This window comes from Schistocerca serialis, chromosome 1, assembly GCF_023864345.2.
Source record: "Schistocerca serialis cubense isolate TAMUIC-IGC-003099 chromosome 1, iqSchSeri2.2, whole genome shotgun sequence".
Classification (NCBI taxonomy): domain Eukaryota; kingdom Metazoa; phylum Arthropoda; class Insecta; order Orthoptera; family Acrididae; genus Schistocerca; species Schistocerca serialis.
Window position 1 is genome coordinate 877,490,575 of NC_064638.1, and position 24,038 is coordinate 877,514,612.

Here is a 24,038-nt window from a genome sequence, read left to right on the forward strand (position 1 = left end):
TTGAATGGCATGAACTGACCACGCGTAATAAACTCCGTGCTGTCAAGGAGACGACAGCTGTGTGGCGGTCATCCCTGCGAGCCACTCGCATGGACTCAGTAGTCCTTTGCCGGCTCCGCATTGGCCACTCCCGGCTGACACACAGTTATTTATTGCAGCGGGAGGACCCTCCTCTATGTCGCTGCGGGGCGGCTTTGACGGTGGCCCACATTTTGTTGGCCTGCCCCCTTTTAGCTGTGGTCAGGGAGACATTTGCACTGCCTGATACACTCCCTGCCCTTTTATCTGATGACCCTGCCATGGCTGGCTTAGTTTTACGTTTTATTCGGGCAGGGGGTTTTTATCATTTAATCTGAGTGTTTGTTATGTTCTTTTGTGTTGATTCTGGCTATTGGCCTACGATTTAATCCGAGTTTTCAGTGTGTTTCTCGGTGGTTGGCTTTTCCTTTTTTGTTTCTATGGTCGGCCAACCACCGTCACACTCTGTGTGATTTTACGAGGTGTGGCTAGAAAAAAACCGGACTAGTACTGGTGAAACAATAAAACGAATGCAATAAGGCTGAAAGTCGCGTGGCCTGTCACGTGACTCTCGCTCCGCCTACTGCTCGAGTTTCATCTGCCTCCTGCACTCAGTCTGCCCGTGGCGTCTGTTTTAAGTAGTTGACGTTTTGTCTGTGCGTCGGAAAATGTTGAGTGTACAGAAAGAACAGCGTGTTAACATCAAATTTTGTTTCAAACTAGGAAAATCTGCAAGTGAAACGTTTGTAATGTTACAACAAGTGTACGGCGATGATTGTTTATCGCGAACACAAGTGTTTGAGTGGTTTAAACGATTTAAAGATGGCCGCGAAGACACCAGTGATGACACTCGCACTGGCAGACCATTGTCAGCAAAAACTGATGCAAACATTGAAAAAATCGGTAAACTTGTTCGACAAGATCGCCGTTTAACAATCAGAGCAGTGTCTGAGTTAACAGGAGTTGACAAGGAAAGTGTTAGGCAGATTCTTCATGAAAGTTTCAACATGAACAAAGTGTGTTCAAAAATGGTTCCAAAGTGTCTCACAATTGAACAGAAGGAACGCTGAAGAATGATGTGTTCTGACATCCTGGAAAACATTGAAAGTGATCCCACCTTCTTACAAAATGTTATTACTTGCGATGAATTGTGGTTTTTGACTTACGATCCCGAAACTAAACGCCAATCAATGCATTGGAAAACTCCTGGTTCACCACGACAAAAAAAAGCACGAATGTCAAAATCGAAATTCAAGGCAATGTTGATTTTTTTTTTTTTTTTTTTTTTTTTACATCAAAGGGATTGTGCACATTGATTGGGTACCAGAGGGACAAACAGTGAATCAGCATTACTACATTAGCTTCCTGACTACCCTACGTGAGCGAGTACGGAGAAAACGGAACGATTTGTGGAGAAAAAAGTCATGGATCCTTCACCAAGACAATGCCCCAGCTCACAGTGCGTTGTCAGTGAAGACGTTTTTGGCAAAACACAACATTCCCATCTTAGATCATCCACCCTACTCACCTGATTTGGCCCCCTGTGACTTTTTTCTTTTCCCTAAAGTCAAGTCAGCTTTGAAAGGAACTAGATTTGAGACTGTTGGAGCAGTAAAAGAAAAAGCGACGGAAGTAATGTATGGACTTACCGAAAATGATCTGCAGCATTGCTATGAACAGTGGAAAATTCGTATGGAGCGGTGTAGAGACCGAGGAGGAGAGTACATTGAAGGAGATAACATGAAATTGCAAATAATTGTAAATAAATGTTTTTTCCAGCATCAGTCCGGTTTTTTTCTAGCCGCACCTCGTAGTTCGTCTTGTCTGGTCTTTGTCTAAGTTTCTCTTGTTCTGTGTCATCTGTGATCTATTCTGTTACTCTTTTTTATTGTCTGTGGGTGTTTTTAGTATTTGGAAAAAGGGACCGATGATGGTAGCAGTCTGGTCCCTTTAATCCCTCAAACCAACCAACCAACCATCAGAAGTAGTTGGCGGTCTAAAAACTATAACTGTGTCTAATAGACTCAACCTCTTAGGTATTAATGTCATCTGTCTTGTATGTAAGCTGTTTAGGATGCATTTTTCTGTGCCCTGTGCTGTGCTTATATTGTGAATGGTCACCTTTTGTATTGCCTTTTAATTTCAGTTAAATAATGATTTACTTCAGTTTTGTAAAAAGCAGTTCTTTTTTTCTTATCAGTTGAAAACAATTTTTATTTATTAATATGAGGATATGTAATGTGCCAGTCATATACTAACTGAAACAAAACAAAATTAGAAATGTAGGATTGTAAGAAACATCATTGAATCATTCGTTCTTCTTGTCCTCTCTTTGTTAATGGTTTTCTGAGTGTGAGTCCTCGGTGACTCGTAACCAAGTGCAATTCTTGTTACTCATCCCTTGGTTTGTGTCTTATTGTGTCTCCAACATCCAAGACCTACTGGAACATATCGTACAAACCACAGTACCAACTCTCCAAACAAAGTACATACTCTTTTACGCCAATTTTTTTTTTGTAACCTTTGCCCTACAGATTCCAGTTAGCTTCACTTTATTATATGAAGTAATAGTTCCAACACGTTGACATATTTTACTCCATCCTCGCCCGCTCGCCCTTCCCGCTCGCCCACTTGCTCGCTCGCTCCCTCCCTGTACTATCCCAATGTATTTTGCAAGGATGCGTTATTGTTCCCAAGTGCTGACAGTATGTTTTTGCTCTATATAGTGCCTCAGGTTACCTTTAGCTTTATGGAATCCAAATTGCATATTTGAAAGTAGCTCATTTCTTAAGAAGACTTCTTAAATTTTTGTTCAATCTCGCTTTTGACTAATTTGCTTGGACATTGCAGCAATATTATCATTCAGTATGTCTGAATATTCTTTTTCTGTGTTTAAAAGGTATAATCTATGCTGTTAACATATGAAAACCATTTCAATAACTTATCAGCAGTCATAAAAAGTTTGACTATGAGGGGCAGTCAAATGAAAACCGAATACCTACTACAATGGGACCATGGAATAGTTCCATTCAAAAGTAATCACCACACCCATTAAGACATTTCTCCAACTGGTAGACAAGGCAATCAATTTCTGTTTCATAGAACGCAGTTGGATGTTGAGAGCTCCACAACTGCAACCACTCTTGCACTTCCTCATCCGACTGAAACCAGTATCCACACGCCTTCTTTCAGGACGCCATAGATGTGTAAATTACACAATGAAAGGTCCAGGCGATATGGGGGATGTTGCAGTGTTTCCCAACCAAATTGCCGAAGCATAGCCTTTGTCTTATTGGCAGTGTGGAGGCAGCCGTTATCATGCAACAGGATGACTCTGTCCGTTAGCATTCAGACACCTCAAGAGCAGACGGCAAAGCCAGCAATGGAATGATCCCACATTTCCTCCACCAAAGAAATCCTAAGCTGTTCTCACAACCTCCTCCTTGAACAGCAGTGACCCTCTGCTCACAGAATTCCTTGAATGTAAAGCAACAATCAAAGTGCAGCAACTGCGATCTGCCATAAAGTCAAAATGCCCAGGAATGCTGTTGTACGGAATCATCCTGTTGCACGACAATGCCTGCTCCTACACTGCCAACCGAATGAAAGCTACACTTCACCAACTTGGTTGGGAAACACTGCAGCATCCTCTTGAGAGCTTGGATCTTTCATTGTGTGATTTTCACATCTTTAGCAACCTGAAGAAACGCGTGTGGACGTAGGTTTCAGTCAGATGAGGAAGTGCACAAGTGGGTGCGGTTGTGGAGCTATCAGCAGCCAACTGCATTCTGTGACACATCGTCTTGTTTCCTAGTGGGAAAAATGTCCTAATAAGTGTGGTGATCACTTTTCAATGGAACCATTCCATGATCCAGTTGTGGCGGGTGTTGGGTTTTCATTTGACTGCCCTTCTACTAACAAAATTCAGTTTAAGAGGAGCCTAGATATTTATTGGTGGCCAACTCTTTCTACACCATTGACAAATTTCATAGTGAGAGTGATTGATGTTTTAATATTGGACATAAAGATCGCACTAGTGGTGGCCATCCAAAGTTGTTTTCTGTCTCCGCACAACATTGCATAGAGTTTGTGTCGGTTGGCAAGTCCCTCTAGCAGTGCAGCTAGGAGAAGAGTGTGTGTGGGTTGTCCTCTTCCAATTGTTGGTTTCCGAAGCTTTCCAATTCCCAACCTTATTTTCGCCCACAGTTATTTGCTTACTGTTGGTTTTTCTTTCAGTTTGCCATTGTGGCTTTGTATGCATTTGGTGATTCTTGGCTTTCATATTTTGGACTACTCTGTCTGTCCTTATGTATTTGTGTACTGTTTTTGCTGTTGATCACTTGGTTCTTACAGCCATTCGCTGTTTCTTGGAAACTGACTCGTGGCACTTTCACACCTAGGTAGTGCATTACTTAAGTGCTACTAGGCTGATTCATGCACTTGAATATGCTCATATCGATGGATAAAAAGTTTCTGGAGTTTTCTTTGTAAGGCCGAGAACACTTTGAAGAGGAACTTTGCTCAGGGAGATCTTCAACTTCAAAAACCTATGAAAATATAGAAAGTGTGCATTCTCTTATGAGGTCAGACTGACATTGAACAATAAGGATGATGGGTGACCAGTTAAAGACTTTCACTGTACATCAAATTTTGACCGAAGATTTGCACGTTACAGAAAAGAGGATGCTGCATCATGATACACCCCATATCACACGGCCACATCCATCACAGAATTTTTGACCTCAAAAGGCATGCCGGTTGCTCCACAGCCCCCCTATTCACCTGATCTGAGTTGTCGTGACTTCTTTCTTTCCCCAAAATTGAAAAAGTCTTTAAAGAATGTCATTTTGGGACTCTGGAGAACATTTAAAAGGCTGCGACTAACATGTTAAAGGCCTTATGAGTTGAAGCATTTCAGCAGTGCTACTGAGACTGGGAACAGCAACTCCGCTGGAATGTAGCTGCTGAAGGGAACTACTTTGAAGGGGCAATATTGTTGTTTGAAAAAATGAAAGCTTTGTTAGAGAAAAAAATAAGTCTCATTACTTTTATCACACACCTTGTAATTGAAAAAAAAAATTTACTTACTTCACAGGTGACAGTTCAGCTTTTGAATTTCTTTTCACCACAAAATTCACATACCTTGTCTATTTTTCAGTGATAACACTTACATGTTTGTTGCATTTATTGATGGATTAATAACTAAAAACCTAATTTTACAAGATGTAATTTTTTTGTAGGTTCTGTCTTAAAGGGCATTTACACGCATGTTTTGTTGTTCTTATGGTGTTTGCTGTTCAGTTATCATGTAAAAGTTTTGTTATCCTTCTTCTTTTAAGTTTTTTCACCTGTTTCTTTACATCTTTTTTAGCATTTCCTTGCTTGATTTTATTCCCTAACATTTTCACATGTTACGCCACCTTGGTTTGCTCTCATTGATGGTGCGGCCATTTCGAAATAATTGTCTTTCTCGTTCTTCTTGTTAGATTTCTTCATGCCACCATCTGTCTGTAGAGTCACTTGAGATTCTATATGTACATTAATGTATTCCTTCCTCAGACCACAGTCCAGTACGTTTCAGAGGAATGTGTAAAAACCTCTCTTATGCTTGGACATTGAAAAATCACTAATTCACTCACTGTTTACTTTGAGTTAGCAACAACCCAGATTAAATTTACCTTATTTTGTTTTAGAAACCAAAACTTTTAGAACATAGCATTGAGTATTTCTAGTAACACAACACTGAAGATCATTTGATAGCATTTAAGGCCATTCTAAAATCTAATATTTCCAATCCTAAATTTAAATCCTGTGACTTCAGCCATTTCTCACCCACATAGCTATGCAATTCAAACGCAACTCACTGAAACTCCCTTATATACAATATAGAATAGCACTACACATTCTAAACTAATATTAATGTTCTTGTTCTTTTTTAAATGTGTATTTTAATACCACAGACTTGTAATGTATGATTATTCACATGTAACCCAACTAGCTTTTAATATGCTTTATTCATCATTTAAAGATGTGCTGTGAAATAAGTTTGAGGTTTTCTTTATTCCTCATTAGCATAGTGGCTCCTTCATATCTGTCGGGTCTGCCTGCTCCAAACTGTTGTCTAGTAACCTAGAATTGTTTAGCTGACTTAACCTTCACCAACTTTGTGCAGGTTGTGGCATCATTTTGATGACAATATTGTATATACATGTTTCATTTCTTCTGGATTCAGTGTTTCTTAATGGATGATGACGATTTGGGTGCAGATTTTATGATACTATTGCAATTGGTTGTATTACGAAAGACAACATTGATAACAATCAGTACTGTTCTAACATATCATGTAACACCATGTTGCTAGTTCCTAGTGCTCACTATTGTATTTACCCAATTATAAGACAAGGTTTTTTTCCCAAATTTGTCATTCGAAAAATGCTGGGTGGTCTTATATTCTCAGATTAAACTATTGGTGCTGAGGTAAACATTTTTACATTGTTTAAAAACAAAGATGATGTTGACTTACCAAACGAAAGCGCCGGCACGTCGAACGGTTGCAAAAGCTAGTATTTTGTGTGTATGTTTGTGTTTGTTTATGTGTCTATCGACGTGCCAGCGCTTTTGTTTGGTAAGTCACATCATCTTTGTTTTTAGATATATTTTTACATTGTTTAATAGATTAATATAGGGGTGTCTTAATTTACAAATGAAGCTTTGGCTGCTGAGATTTTGTACAAATTTATTTCGAAGAATTCTGAAGGGTAGGGCTTAGCAAACAATGCTTTTGTTTGAACAGGCTTGATATTTTCCGATATGCAGAAGCACTTGATACGGTATTGACCTTGCTGGAACGATGACATGACATTTGACTTTGGGGTGCTAGTGCAAGGGACATGCAAGAAATTATGAACTAGCCACTACAACAACCTAATGCTCTGCTTAAAAAATAGACAATTTTGTGAGAGACACAGGAGAAAATAGCACTAAATTCTGTCAACTTATAAACTTTTGTTGTATTTGAACTAGTTTGCAGAAAATGTTCTGCTAAATTCATGGATACCATGTTAACAAATTTTTGCTGGTTTTTAAGTAAAGGTAACTTTCAAAGGCGAGAATATTGTCCTTCAAAAAGTGTTACTTGATTCTAAACCCAAGTCATTATTTTATTTGGTTATGAGAAATTGTAATGATTGTCACTGTTAACATAGTAGAATACTGGGGAAAAACGCCATCAGCTTTAGAACAAGACGGTGACATTCAGATGAAACAAGATAGAGAATTAGTCCAGAATTGAATGTCTAACAAATGAAATAAATTGCACTAGCTTACTGCAGTCGTTATCCCAAGAATGAATTGCAGAGGAAAGGCACGTTGTTAAGGTAGCACCAACAGATGCTACTAGACCCCTGGATGAGTGAAAGTTTGAGAATTGTACTGAATCGTGATTGCAATCTTTTATTTATGTACTAGTTGCTAATGTCATGTATGATCTGCACTCTAAAGTATATTGCCTTCTGTATTTCACTTTTGCTCAAGCACAGCACTACAGAAGGGTTGGAGAGGGAATGGTGTCATCATCTTGGCGGAGAAGTACGAAGAGTGAGGGGAGGGGAGTGGTGTGTGGGCAGCAGATTTAGTGCTGCCAACCACGGGAATCTATACTGCGTACTTCGGCTTTTTATGAACATCTGTGTTTAAGCTTCAGTTTGCCTGTATCCTTTTGTACTGTGAATCAAACAGATCTTAAAATTTGACAAATAATCAACAATAGCATACATTTCTGCAGGAGATGCTAAAAGTCCAGATTGGATCCAGTGGCGTACCTACGAACGTCAGTAGCAATGTTGTTGACACTCACTGTAAGGTATGATGGGAACAATAGGGAGTATGTTAGGTGCTGGTTCTACACAGCCAATGAGAGAGCAGCGGGCAGCCAATGTGTTTGGATCAAAGGACATTGTAACATTCTCTCCTAATCCTAGAAGCAAAATCTGGCGTGCGTTCAGAAAAAAATAGTTGTGTTGTCAGGTCACACCATAACTGTAACCTCAGAAATAGCAACACACTCGCAAGAAGTAGCCAAATATTAGTGACAGTGGAGATGCAAGTTTCACAGCTGTCTTGTTAGGCTGATGTCAGTGATGTCAGTGATGATTAAAAATAGTGATATCACAGCCTAAAGGAACAAAAAAGGCAGTGAAGATAATGTAAACCATTTCTTTTTGCTTATTTTATTTCTCCTTGTATTCTAGGAATGTAGACAGTAAGTAGTGGCATAAGTTTAGATTAGATGCATTGTTAACTTTTTAGGTGGGTACCTTACATCAATAAAAAATTGTAATTATGATCAGTCATATGTTAAAAAATTAATTTTTCTCAAGGAGACTTAAAGAAAAGGGGGTCGTCTTATATTCGGATCGTCTTATTCTTGGGTAAATATGGTATGTTGCTATTGCCATGCATTGCGTAATGTTTTCTAACTCTTTGCTGCCGTCAGATGAGAATGGAGGGCATCTGATTTTGATGTGTAAGTGATTACCTACATTTTCTCCCTGCTAAAGTTTATCCTTGATCCTCACCTATTAGTTGCGTTTGATTGATTCTGCAAAGAGGGCTTTCTTGGATGTGGGGAAAAAAGTGATTTTTATTTAAGCGCAACACAATGAAATTAACATTATGGATATCATTATATTACATTGTTAATATTCATTAAAAATAAGCAACAACATTCCGAAAGTTTCTGTGAAAAAGATCTTCAATGTAGTATAAATAGTTGCCCAACAGAAAGTTACTTAATTCACTCTTAAACTCCACCACATTTCTCATGGAGCGTTTCATGTGCTCTGACATGTTATTGAATATACAGGGTGTTACAAAAAGGTACGGCCAAACTTTCCGGAACCATTCCTCACACACAAATAAAGAAAAGATGTTATGTGGACATGTGTCCGGAAACACTTAATTTCCATGTTAGAGCTCATTTTAGTTTCGTCAGTATGTACTGTACTTCCTCAATTCACCGCCAGTTGGCCCAATTGAAGGAAGGTAATGTTGACTTCGGTGCTTGTGTAAACATGCGACTCATTGCTCTACAGTACTAGCATCAAGCACATCAGTACGTAGCATCAACAGGTTAGTGTTCATCACAAATGTGTTTTTGCAGTCAGTGCAATGTTTACAAATGCGGAGTTGGCAGATGCCCATTTGATGTATGGATTAGCACGGGGCAATAGCCGCGGCGCGGTACGTTTGTATCGAGACAGATTTCCAGAACGAAGGTGTCCCGACAGGAAGACGTTCGAAGCAATTGATCGGCGTCTTAGGGAGCACAGAACATTCCAGCCTATGACTCGCGACTGGGGAAGACCTAGAACGACGAGGACACCTGCAATGGACGAGGCAATTCTTCGTGCAGTTGACGATCACCCTAATGTAAGCGTTAGAGAAGTTTCTGCTCTACAAGGTAACGTTGACCATGTCACTGTATGGAGAGTGCTACGGGAGAACCAGTTGTTTCCGTACCATGTACAGCGTGTGCAGGCACTATCAGCAGCTGATTGGCCTTCACAGGTACACTTCTGCGAATGGTTCATCCAACAATGTGTCAATCCTCATTTCAGTGCAAATGTTCTCTTTACGGATGAGGCTTCATTCTGACGTGATCAAATTGTAAATTTTCACAATCAACATGTGTGGGCTGACGAGAATCCGCACGCAATTGTTTAATCACGTCAATACAGATTTTCTGTGAACGTTTGGGCAGGCATTGTTGGTGATGTCTTGATTGGGCCCCATGTTCTTCCACCTACGCTCAATGGAGCACGTTATGATTTCATACGGGATACTCTACCTGTGCTGCTAGAACACATGCCTTTACAAGTACAACACAACATGCGGTTCATGCCCGATGGAGCTCCTGCACATTTCAGTCGAAGTGTTCTCAACAACAGATTCGGTGACCGACGGATTGGTAGAGGCGGACCAATTCTATGGCCTCCACGCTCTCCTGACTCAACCTCTTGACTTTCATTTATGGGGGCATTTGAAAGCTCTTGTCTACGCAACCCCGGTACCAAATGTAGAGACTCCCCGTGCTCGTATTGTGGACGGGTGTGATACAATACACCATTCTCCAGGGCTGCATCAGCTCATCAGGGATTCCATGCAACGGAGGGTGGGTGCATGTATTCTCGCTAACGGAGGAAATTTTGAACATTTCCTGTAACAGTGTTTGAAGTCACACTGGTACGTTCTGTTGCTGTGTGTTTCCATTCCATGATTAATGTGATTTGAAGAGAAGTAATAAAATGAGCTCCAACATGGAAAGTAAGCGTTTGTGGACACATGTCCACATAACATATTTTCTTTCTTTGTGTGTGAGGAATGTTTCCTGATAGTTTGGCCGTACCTTTTTGTAACACCCTGTGTATGTACCCTTCAAATTGACTCCTTTTCTGCTTTTACCCAACACCTTGAAGGCTTTGTTGAGGTTTATGTTTCAGGTATTCTTAAAAGGTATGCCATTAAATGTTATTCTTTTGACGCTGTTGGTTGAATCTTAATATGGTGTAAGCATAACATAATTTTTAGTGTATCATAAGTAACCAAGACATTAATTTGATATTTTCCTATATACAGGGCTATTACAAATGATTGAAGCGATTTCATAAATTCACTGTAGCTCCATTCATTGACATATGGTCACAACACACTACAGATTCCTAGAAAAACTCATAAAGTTTTGTTCGGCTGAAGCCGCACTTCAGGTTTCTGCCGCCAGAGCGCTCGAGAGCACAGTGAGACAAAATGGCGACAGGAGCCGAGAAAGCGTATGTCGTGCTTGAAATGCACTCACATCAGTCAGTCGTAACAGTGCAACGACACTTCAGGATGAAGTTCAACAAAGATCCACCAACTGCTAACTCCATTCGGCGATGGTATGCGTAGTTTAAAGCTTCTTGATGCCTCTGTAAGGGGAAATCAACGGGTCGGCCTGCAGTGAGCGAAGAAACGGTTGAACGCGTGCGGGCAAGTTTCACGCGTAGCCCGCGGAAGTCGACGAATAAAGCAAGCAGGGAGCTAAACGTACCATAGGATGGTGCTCCACCGCACTTCCATCATGATGATTGGCATTTCTTAAACAGGAGATTGGAAAACCGATGGATCGGTCATGGTGGAGATCATGATCAGCAATTCATGTCATGGCCTCCACGCTCTCCCGACTTAACCCCATGCGATTTCTTTCTGTGGGGTTATGTGAAAGATTCAGTGTTTAAACCACCTCTACCAAGAAACGTGCCAGAACTGCGAGCTCGCATCAACGATGCTTTCGAACTCATTGATGGGGACATGCTGCGCCGAGTGTGGGAGGAACTTGATTATCGGCTTGATGTCTGCCGAATCACTAAAGGGGCACATATCGAAAATTTGTGAATGCCTAAAAAAACTTTTTGAGTTTTTGTATGTGTGTGCAAAGCATTGTGAAAATATCTCAAATAATAAAGTTATTGTAGAGCTGTGAAATCGCTTCAATCATTTGTAATGACCCTGTATTTCTTGTTTCATTGTAAGTTACTTGTATGTAATTTCATTTCGTACAATCGGATAATCGCTAATGATGAAAAAGTTATTATTTCGAGTAAAAAAGATGGACAAATCTGCCGAAGAAAATGGCTTCTTTCAAGAAAATTGAAAAAGACTAACTAACTTTGATATGCATGCTGGAAAATAAGTTCAAAGTTTTTTTTTATTTCTATAGCTTGTGCCACATCATTCCCTCCCCCCATCTTCCCCTTCTTTCACTATTTCTGTAGTCTACACTATAAATTCTTATTGAAATAATTTTCAGCTAGAAGACCTCCAGAAAGAGGTGGAGGAACAGCGGGAACTAGCCAACAATAGGTTACAAGAATTAGATAAACTGCATCAGCAACATCGAGAGGTGCTTAAAGAAGTTGAAAAGCTGAAGATGGATGTAAGTACTTACCAATTTTCCTAAGTCTTCATCCACTGTTTAAACATCATCTTTCAGAACACTGAGCACACTAAAGTGTTATGTACCATTTTCCATAGATGAGATAAGTTAAAAAAAAAAAAACCAACCAACTCATTTATACAAATACTGCAATTCTTTTCTTTTTCTAGCATAATATATGTTTTACAAGATGCACCCAAGTGACAAATGCAGAAAAAAGCTTCCAAGATTCACAACCAAAATGTCGGTTACTTTTTATTTATTTATTTTCAGTCTTTGTTTATGGCATTTGCATCAAATAATAAATTCTGCCAAGTAAAGTTTGACATTGTTGACCCTTTCACTGTGCTCTTTATTGCACAGATAAGCAGCTGGTGGCAGGCTACGGTTGACACCTGCCTCATTGCTTATGAATGGAATTGTGCAGGCCTAGGATATATTGCTACCCACCATACAGTGGAGATGAGTTACAGACAGGTACAACAAAAGATACTGAACAATTAAGCTTTCGGCCAAAAAGGCCTCCTTCTGAATTAGTGAAAATACACTATGTGTTCAAAAGTATCCAGATACCCTCAAAAACATGTTTTTCATATTAGGTGCATTGTGCTGCCATCTACTGCCAGGTACTCATATCAGTGACCCCAGTAGTCATTAGACATTATGTGAGTGCGGAATGGGGCACTCCGCGGAACTCGCGCACTTCGAACATGGTCAGATGATTGGGTGTCACTTGTATCATTTGTCTGTATGCAAGATTTCCACACTCCTAAACATCCCTAGGTCCACTGTTTCTGATGTGATAGTGAAGTGGAACTGTGGAGGGACACATACAGCACAAAAGCATACAGGCTGACCTCGTCTGTTGACTGACAGAGACCATTGACAGTTGAAGAGGGGTTGTAATGTGTAATAGGCAGACATCTATCCAGACCATCACGGAGGAAGTTCAAACTATCAGGATCCACTGCAAGTACTATGAAAGTTAGACGGGAGGTGAGAAAACTTGGATTTTGTGGTCGAGCGGCTGCTCATAAGCCACACATCATGCTGGAAAATGCCAAACGATGCCTCGCTTGGTGCAAGGAGTGTAAACATTGAATGATTGAACAGTGGAAAAATGTTGTGTGGAGGGATGAATCACTGTACACTCTGTGGCAATCTGATGACAGGGTTTGGGTGCAGCAAATGCCCAGTGAACGTCAACTGCCAGCTTGTGTAGTGCCAACAGTAAAATTTGTAGGCGGTGGTGTTGTGGTGTGGTTGTGTTTTTCGTCGAGGGCCCTTACACCTCTTGTTTTGTGTGGCACTATCACAGCACAAGCCTACATTGATGTTTTGGAATGCCATCTTCGTGACAGGCCTCACCGACAGACATAGATACCTCTCCTCAGTGAGGCACGCTGTGAAGAATAGGCTGCCATTCCCCAAAAAAATCTTCCAGCACCTGATTGAACATAGGCCTGTGAGAGTGGAAGCTGTCATCAAGGCTAAGGGTGGATCAACACCATATTGAATTCCAGCATTACCAGTGGAGGGCCATGAACTTGTACGTCATTTTCAGCCAGGTGTCTGGATACTTCTGATCGCGTAGTAGACATACACACATTCACACAAATGCATCTCATGTACACAAGGCCACTGCTTCTCGCTGCCAAGGTGAGAATGCCACAGACAGTAGTCATGTGTGAGAGGTGCATTTGTGTGTGTGTGTGTGTGTGTGTGTGTGTGTGTGTGGGGTGTGTGTGTTTTGCATGATTCAGGAGGCAGCCTTTTGGCTGAAAGCTTACTTGTTCAGTGTCTTTTTGTAGTGCCCGTCTGTGACTCAACATCTCCACTGTATGGTGAGCAGCATTATATTCTTTTCATAATACTTTTAAAATAATTTTTTATTTATTTTCATATTCTGGGGAAGGGTGTTATTGGTGGGACCAATGTATACACAGTTTTGTTGAACAAATTTCTCAGAAATTAGTTTTGTATTGTTCAATTCAGAGCATGGTATTGCACATAGTCGAGCACCACGCTCTTCACAAGCATGCATTTTTTTCTTACTTTTTTCCTGTTCTTTTGGTTTGTGTTGGCACATACTTGTTCTCAGTGTTTCAAAAAATGGCCCAGCAAATTTGTTGGGACTGATACTTGGCAAGGTTGTCCAGCTTTTCTATGCTGGGAGAATGAATTGATGTGTACACAGTATTATTCTAGCAAATTTCCAATGAGAGTAATTTGAAAGTCAGGTCTCCGAAACTTAACACCAATTTCTCGTGCAATAGGTACGAATTCAGAGCTGCTGTATCCATGAAATGGCAAAATTGTTTCATATAATATTTTCAAAAACGTTTACTTGTGACTGAATGAATTGTCATCTAAATCAACACAACCCATTCTGTCACTATATTTCAGTATTACTTCAGGTTTTGTTTTAACTTTTTTAATTTTATTTCCTTGGTTTGCTGTAGTTCGTCATTGCAAACAATGGAAAGGGTCTACACATCTTCCGTAACTCACCGTTGCGTGCCATCAGTTTCCCTTTACGAAAGGTCTTAACATTGCCTTTCTCGACTTTTACTTCCAACAAAGCTGCTGGCATTTCTATCCTGTTAATCATAACAGTTCTAATGTGGTCAGTGCTTCTTAGAATGAGAAAATCCAACAGCTGAGTAAGTTTTAAAACCTGTTGTTGTGTTTGTTGTGGTTGTTGTTGTTGTTGTTGTTGTGGTCTTCAGTCCTGAGACTGGTTTGATGCAGCTCTCCATGCTACTCTATCCTGTGCAAGCTGCTTCATCTCTCAGTACTTGCTGCAATCTGCATCCTTCTGAATCTGCTTAGTGTATTCATCTCCTGGTCTCCTCCTACGATTTTTACCCTCCACGCTGCCCTCCAATGCTAAATTTGTGATCCCCTGATGCCTCAGAACATGTCCTACCAACCAGTCCCTTCTTCTTGTCAAGTTGTGCCACAAACTCCTCTTCTCCCCAATTCTATTCAATACCTCCTCATTAGTTATGTGATCTATGCATCTAATCTTCAGCATTCTTCTGTAGCACCAATTTCAAAAGCTTCTATTCTCTATTTGTCTAAACTATTTATCGTCCATGTTTCACTTCCATACATGGCTACACTCCATACAAATACTTTCAGAAACGACTTCCTGACACTTAAATCTATACTCAATGTTAACAAATTTCTCTTCTTAAGAAACGCTTTCCTTGCCATTGCCAGTATACATTTTACATCCTCTCTACTTCGACCATCATCAGTTATTTTGCTGCCCAAATATCAAAACTCCTTTACTACTTTAAGTGTCTCATTTTCTAATCTAAATCCCTCAGCATCATCATTATTATTTAAGACTGATCAAGCCTTTCAGCGTTCCGTCTGGAGCATAGTCCCCCTTATAAAATTCCTCCATGATCCCCTATTCAGTGCTAACATTGGTGCCTCTTCTGCCCTTACACCTATTACTTCAAAATCATTCTTAACCAAATCTACCCAAACTACTCCTACCTTCTACTGCTGAACCCATGAGTTTCTTGGGTAATCTTGCTTCTCCCGTGCGTGTAACATGACCCCACCATCTAAGCCTGTTCACCCTGACGGCTACATCTATAGAGTTCATTCCCATTTTTTCTTTGATTTCCTCATTGTGGACACCCTCCTGCCATTGTTCCCATCTACTAGTGCCTGCAATCATCGTAGTTACTTTCATATCCGTAACCTCAACCTTATTGATAAGGTAACCTGAATCCACCCAGCTTTCGCTCACATACAACAAAGTTGGTCGAAAGATTGAATGGTGCACAGATAACTTAGTTTTGGTACTGACTTCCTTGTTGCAGAAGAGAGTAGATCGTACCTGAGCGCTCACTGCATTAGCTTTGCTACACCTTGCTTCCAGTTCTTTCACTATGTTGCCATCCTGTGAGAATATGCATTATAAGTACTTGAAACTGTCCACGTATTCTAACTTTGTTCCTCCTACTTGGTTCTCAATCTATTTATATCTCTTTCCCACTGACATTACTTTCGTTTTGGAAATGCTAATCTTCATACCGTAGTCCTTACATTTATGATCTAGCTCTGAAATATTACTTTGCAAACTTTCAATCGAATCTGCCACCACAACTAAGTCATCCGCATATGCGAGACTGCTTATTTTGTGTTCACATATCTTAATCTCACCCAGCCAGTCTATTGTTTTCAACATATGATCCATAAATAATATGAACAACAGTGGAGATAGGTTGCAGCCTTGTCTTACCCCTGAAACTACTCTAAACCATGAACTCAGTTTACCGTCAACTCTAACTGCTGCCTGACTATCCATGTAAAGACCTTTAATTGCTTGCAAAAGTTTGCCTCCTATTCCATAATCTCGTAGAACAGACAATAACTTCCTCCTAGGAACCTGGTCATATGCCTCTTCTAGATCTATAAAGCATAGATACAATTCCCTGTTCCACTCGTAACATTTCTCCATTATTTGGCGTAAGCTAAAGATCTGGTCCTGACAACCTCTAAGAGGCCTAAACTCACACTGATTTTCATCCAATTTTTCCTCAACTAATATTCGCACTTTCCTTTCAACAATACCTGAGAAGATTTTACCCACAACGCTGATTAAAGAGATACCTCTGTAGTTGTTACAATCTTTTCTGTTTCCATATTTAAAGGTTGGTGTGATTACTGCTTTCGTCCAGGCTGATGAAACCTGTCCCAACTCCCACGCCATTTCAATAATCCTGTGTAGCCATTTAAGGCCTGACATTCCACTGTATTTGATGAGTTCTGACTTAATTTCATCCACCCCAGGTGCTTTATTGCACTGCAATCTATTGACCATTTTCTCCACTTCCTCAAATGTGATCCTATTTCCATCATCATTCCTATCCCATTCTTCCTCGAAATCTGAAGCATTAATGATCGCATTTTCACCTATATTGAGCAACTCTTCAAAATATTCCCTCCATCTGCCTAAGGCATCCACAGGATTCACCAGCAGTTTTCCTGACCTGTCCAAAATACTTGTCGTTTCCTTCTTACCTTCCTTTCGAAGACTGCTAATTACACTCCTTAATGGTTTTCAAGCAGCTTGACCCAAAGTCTCCAACCTGTTTCCAAAGTCTTCTTGGATGCTGCAATTATATGTTTGGCTTTGTTTCTTTCTTCAACATAACTTTCTCTGTCTACCTGAGTTCTAGTATGTAGCCATTTTTGATTTGCCTTGTTTTTCCTTTTACAGGCTGTCTTGACTGTGTCATTCCACCAAGCTGTTTGCTTCTCCTACCTTTACACACTTCTTTTCAAAGACATTCTTTGGCCACTTCTAGTACTGTGTCCCTGTACCTTGTCCATTCCTTTTCCAATGACTGTAATTGACTACATTCAACTAACTGGTACCTTTCTGAGATCACTGTTATGTACTTGTGCCTGATTTCCTTATCCTGAAGTTTCTCCACTCTTATCCTCCTATATATGGACCTGACCTCCTGCACTTTCGGCCTCACAATACCAATTTCACTGAAGATTAAATAGTGATCAGTGTCATCAAAGAATCCTCTGAGTACACCTGTGTCCCTCACAACCTTCCTGAATTCCTGATCTGTTATTATGTAGTCAATGACAGATCTGGTTCCCCTGGCTTCCCAAGTATACCGGTGAATGTTCTTATGTTTAAAGAAGGAGTTGGTGTTTACTAAGGCCATACTGACACAGAAATGCAAGAGTTGTTTCTCATTTCTGTTGGCCTCCATGTCCTCTCCAAATTTACCCATAACCTTTTTCATACCCTTCTGTTCGATTTCCAATCCTGGCATTAAAATCACCCATGAGCAGAACACTGTCCTTGTCCTTTACTCTAACAACTACATCACTGAGTGTGTCATAAAAACTATCCGTCTTATCTAGATCTGTCCCTTCATGATGCGAATATACTGACACAATCCTAATTTTCTTCCTAGACACTGTCAAATCTATCCACATCAGTCATTCGTTTACGTACATTATTGCAACTACGCTGGGTTCCATTTCTTTCCTGATGTAAAGCCCTACACCCCATTGTGCTATTCCTGCTTTGCCTCTTGACAAGTAGACCTTGTATTCTCCCACTTCCTCTTCTTTCTCACCCCTTACCCGAATGTCACTAACAGCTAAAATGTCCAACCCCATCGTACCTGCAGCCTCTGCCAGCTCTGCATTCTTCCCAGAGTAGCCCCCATTGATATTAATAGCTCCCCATCTCGTTACCATTCGTTTGCCGAGTCGTATCTTAGGGGTCCCTGGTTTGTCATTTAGAGGTGGGACTCCGTTACCTCCAAAGGTCCGAGGCATTTTGCTGTGAATGTTGCCAGCATCACACCTAAAGTACCACGGAAGCAGGTTGCTAGCCTTACTTGCCCCAGGTCCCATTGAGTTTTACCCCTAATGGTTGAGGGACTAACCGGTGGATTTGGTAGTCTTTGCCATCTGAGCACAATGGTGACCACGACTCAGAATATGTCAGAGATGCCCAACCTTATTCCAAAGTAACTGGTATCCCGACTGCCAGCACCACTTCCTTGGCCACTCATACGTTGCCTATGGTTCATGAACTAGGACATGACAACAGGAACCCACACCCTAAACCACCAGCATCACCCGACTTAATTCGACTGCATTCCATTATCTTCGTTTTGCTTTTGTTGGTGTTCATCTTATATCCTCCTTTCAAGACACTGTCCATTCTGTTCAACTGCTCTTCCAAGTCCTTTACTGTCTCTGACAGGATTACAATATCATCGGCGAACCGCAAAGTTTTTATTTCTTCTCCTTGGATTTTAATACCTACTCCGATTTTTCTGTTGTTTCCTTTACTGCTTGCTCAGTATACAGATTGAATAATATCGGGGAGAGGCTACAACCCTGTCTCACTCCCTTCCCAACCACTGCTTCCCTTTTGTGCCCCTCGACTCTTATAACTGCCATCTGGTTTCTGTACAAATTGTAAATAGCCTTTCGCTCCCTGTATTTTACCCCTGCCACCTTCAGAATTTGAGAGAGTATTCCAGTCAACATTGTCAAAAGCTTTCTCTGAGTCTACAAATGCTAGAAATGTAGGTTTGCCTTTTCTTAATCTTTCTTCTAAGATAAGTCGTAAGGTCAGTATTGCCTCACGTGTTCCAACATTTCTACGGAATCCAAACTGATCTTCCCCAAGGTCGGCTTCTACCAGTTTTACCATTCGTCTGTAAAGAATTCGTGTTAGGATTTTGCAGCCGAGGTTTATTAAACTGAGAGTTTGGTAATTTTCACATCTGTCAACACCTGCTTTCTTTGGGATTGGAGTTGTTATATTCTTCTTGAAGTCTGAGGGTATTTTGCCTGTCTCATGCCTCTTGCTCACCAGATGGTAGAGTTTTGTCAGAACTGGCTCTCCCAAGACCGTCAGTAGTTCTATTGGAATGTTGTCTACTCCTGGGGCCTTGTTTCGACTCAGGTCTTCCAGTGCTCTGTCAAACTCTTCACGCAGTATCGTATCTTCCATTTCATCTTCATCTATATCCTCTTCCATTTCCATAATATTGTCCTCAAGTACATCGCCCTTGTATAGACCCTCTATATACTCCTTCCACCTTTCTGCTTTCCCTTCTTTGCTTGGAACTGGGTTTCCATCTGAGCTCTTGATATTCTTTTCTCCAAAGTTCTCTCTCATTTTCCTGTAGGCAGTATCTATCTTGCCCCTAATGAGATAAGCCTCTACATCCTTACATTTGTCCTCTAGCCATCCCTGCTTAGCCATTTTGCACTTCCTGTCGATCTCATTTTTGAGACGCTTCTATTCCTTTTTACCTGCTTCATTTACTGCATTTTTATATTTTTCTCCTTTCATCAATTAAATTCAATATTTCTTCAGTTACCCAAGGATTTCTACTAGCCCTCGTTTTTTTACCTACTTGATCCTGTGCTGCCTTCACTACTTCATCCCTCAGAGCTACTCATTCTTCTTCTACTGTATTTCTTTCCCCATTCCTGTCAACTGTTCCCTTACACTCTCCCTGAAACTCTGTACAACCTCTGGTTTAGTCAGTTTATCCAGGTCCCATCTCCTTAAATTCCCACTTTTTTGCAGTTTCTTCAGTTTTAATCTACAGTTCAAAACCAGTAGATTGTGGTCAGAGTCCATATCTGCCCCTGGAAATGTCTTGCAATTTAAAACCTGGTTCCTAAATCTCTGTCTTACCATTATGTAATCTGATACCTTGTAGTATCTCCAGGATTCTTCCATGTATACAACCTTCTTTAATGATTCTTGAACCAAGTGTTAACTATGAATAAGTTATGCTCTGTGCAAAATTCTACCAGATGGCTTCCTCTTTTGTTTCTTACCCCCCCCCCCCCCCCCCCAGTCCATATTCACCTACTATGTTTCCTTCTCTTCCTTTTCCTACTATCGAATTCCAGTCACCCATGACTATTAAATTTTCATCTTCTTTGACTATCTTAATAATTTATTTTATCTCATCATACATTTCATCAGTGTCTTCATCATCTGCAGAGCTAGTTGGCATATAAACTTGTACTACTGTAGTAGGCATGTGCTTCATGTCTATCTTGGTCACAATAAGGCGTTCACTATGCTGTTTGTGATAGCTTACCCGCACTCCTATTTTTTATTCATTATCGAACCTACTCCTGCATTACCCCTATTTGATTTTGTATTTATAACCCTGTAATCACCTGACCAAAAGTCTTGTTCCTCCTGCCACCGAACTTCGCTAATTCCCACTATATCTAACTTTAACCTATCCATTTCCCTTTTTAAATTTTCCAATCTACCTGCCCAATTAAGGGATCTGACATTCCACGCTCCGATCCTTAGAACACCAGTTTTCTTTCTCCTGATAACAACGTCCTCTTGGGTAGTCCCCACCCGGAGATCCAAATGGGGGACTATTTTTCCTCCCTAATATTTTACCCAAGAGGACACCATCATCATTTAACCATACAGTAAAGCTGCATGTCCTTGTGAAAAATTGCAGCTGTAGTTTCCTCTTGCTTTCAGCCTTTCAAAGTACCAGCACAGCAAGGCCGTTTTGGTTAGTGTTACAAGGCCAGATCAGTCAATCATCCAGACTGTTGCCCCCGCAACTACTGAAAAGGCTGCTGCCCCTCTTCAGGAGCCACACGTTTGTCTGGCCTCTCAACAGATACCCCTCCGTTGTTGTTGCACCTACGGTACGGCCATCTGTATCACTGAGGCATGCAAGCCTCTCCACCAATGGCAAGGTCCATGGTTCATTGGGTTGGGGTGAGGGGGGGGGGGGACCTGTTGATAAACAAAGTATATATTCCTCATTAAAATTTCCTTGTAACTGTAATGTACCTTTTGCATTTCTCTCTCTCTCTCTCTCTCTCTCTCTCTCTCTCTCTCTCTCTTTTAAGGGAAAGAGAAAAGGTGAAGCGATAGCCCAGCATAGAGCCTGCGCCTACCGTCATGTATTTTTTATTTCAAATGTTAAAAAACATTAGATGTTTTTCCTGTTCCTGGATAAGAGGAGGGACTCGCTCCCTGTTAATAAATGGAGGCAGACGCATGGTATTTTAGAGCGAAATTGGCGGTAGCCATTTTGATGGTAAGGATACGTAAAAAGTCTGTTTTTTGTGTGCATCAAAGAAAAGGATATAATATTATTTTACTAACTGAAAGATTGTATGACTCATTATTCCAAGTAGTTCTGCAATATATAAAAACCCAAGAAGCCCACCTATGTACTTCGGAGTTATCATGAAGATCGGATTACATCATCATGGACACGGTCAAGATTTTGTAGGTGGATTTGGCGATCAGACTTAGTATTATTAATTGGCATAGCTCAACTTATTGTGCTTGTCAGACATGCCTAAACATTAATCTCATTATTTCTATATATCTTAACTTTAATTAATTTTTTTAATGCTATGAAACCACTTTAGAAGCTAGAGGATATTCACTAAGTTGTGACTCAAATACAGTCTCATTCCCATTCTAAACTACAAAGCAGCATAATTGCCCACTATTTGCTTCACTAAAGCAAAGTGATTTAATACAAAAGTGAACACATTCTGTTGCTAAGATTACTTAATAGAGAGCCACCCTTTCCATAGTAAGTTATTTATCAGTGAATAATTCTCATTCAGGAGTATAAACCTCTTCAAATTTCTTCTTTAGATAGTCAGGGACAGGTTTTACTTTGTACAATTTTGTGGGAGTTCCAGTCTCTTAAATAATCATATTTGTCATTAAAATGAACTCCAAGAGAAGACTGAATCTACTTTCTCACATAACTTTATGGAAAATTGATGTTTCAATGACTGTTTGCCTTGAATAATACATTTTGAAGTCTGGCTTTTGAATATTCCCTAGGAGGAATTACTTTACGAATAAAGAATACAATTCACCGTCGTTTCTTTCGTATCCATTTGTGCACGTGTACTCTCTGTTTCAATTTGTTAGCTTGGGAATTTATGAATTTTTCGGCATACTTGTTTGTCTCATTAGTTATCTTCGTTAGCAAGCTATCATAAGAAAATGAAATTATTAAGTGGATTCAGAGAATCTCCAAAAGAAATTTTTACACCCTGTGAAAGGGAGTTTACTCATGTCTACACTACAATTGACAGACAACGATCTTATAGAACCAGAACTATTGCCAGCAGTCATCATTTCTTCTTTGACATCCTCTTAACCACTTGATGTTTCTGATATGTATTCGTTATAGTATCATGATTGCTGTCTTCACCACTACTCAGCAAAGTGTCGCTAGACCGCTCATCATCACTTGTGTTTAATAATTGGTCTTCATAACACAACAATAAAGAAGGTGCACACCTAGACATGCTTACACCTGTGTATGTACTGTGTAACTTACAACATTGTTGCGTCTGGTACAGACATTGAAATACATTTTGTAGAGATCACTGAATATGGCAAACTACGTGCCTTAGCACTGTTTGTTGAGCACATGGTGCAGTAGGCCAGACAGGCCAAACTGGATGGGACAAGCATTCATGGTGAGGCAACAGAGCTGCCTGAACCCAGTTCATCGAGCATGGGACCAGTGCCAAAATATATGCTGAGCTCACCTTTTGAGCATGGCCAAGGTGTTAATGGTGTGCTGATTATCACAGTGCTTGAAGTTAAGGAGTAGCCGGGCAGAGGGGAGACTGATTTAATTTGAGAAAGTGCCATGTGGTAGCCTTATCAAGTTCTTTCATCAATATCTTTAACATATGATTGCAGTATGTAAAACTAAACTAACCAAGTTTTTCTCTCAAATTAGTATTTCTTGTGTTTAGTCATTTTACGTATTTGAACTTCTATAATTTATATTACTATCTTATGTCCATTTAAAGAAAGGCCAAGCCGCATAGTACTGTCTTGATCACATTGAGCACCACAGCTAATAATGTTAATGATTAATAAAAACCATCTCACCTGTACTGTTACAGTTTTATTGTATTGTGAACATTTCCCCCCCCCCCCCCCCCCCCCTCTGAACATTGAACATATTCGGGTTGCCGACTTTTGCCTAAGTCTGGTTGTCGTAGGTAACGCCTAAGATTCACATAAACATTCTGTTGATTGCTTGGTGGAAGTATGGCAAGCACATACAACATGCTGTTTGCAGTATAAAGTGTGTAATGCATACAGCCTCCTGTGTCTACTCACTATACTTCCACCAGACAGTTGGCAGGAAGTTTATGATCACTGTTTTTGGGTTTGGTCTTTGATGTCACTATAACAACCAGACCATTTGTGTCATAACTTTAGCACAACTCAGCAACCTAAAGGTGTTGACTGAACAAAACTGATTGTAACACAATAAAAGTGTAATGTTACAGCTGTGGTGATTTTTATTAATCACTAGCTCAGTGCCCTCTGTGTCACTTGCATAGGCTGTATGACCTGTAGAGACTTTTTTTTTAATCCAATTTTTATGTTTTTCACAAATTGCAACACCTTCTAAGCTTTTTGTGCTAATTACGGACACATGTCTTACAAAAAGGCTATTCCGGTAGCTGGAGGTCT

General features: G+C 40.3%; 1 protein-coding gene across 4 annotated transcripts in view; it reads left to right on the forward strand.

The window, feature by feature from the left end:
• Positions 1-24,038, forward strand: part of LOC126410738 (E3 ubiquitin-protein ligase Bre1) — a 284,197-nt gene that overhangs the window by 91,187 nt on the left and 168,972 nt on the right. For all 4 annotated transcript variants that reach the window (XM_050081311.1, XM_050081312.1, XM_050081315.1 and 1 more), the window contains exon 7: positions 11,864-11,989. In XM_050081311.1, coding sequence (XP_049937268.1) covers positions 11,864-11,989 — 126 coding nt within the window. The remainder of the gene's footprint in view (positions 1-11,863; positions 11,990-24,038) is intronic.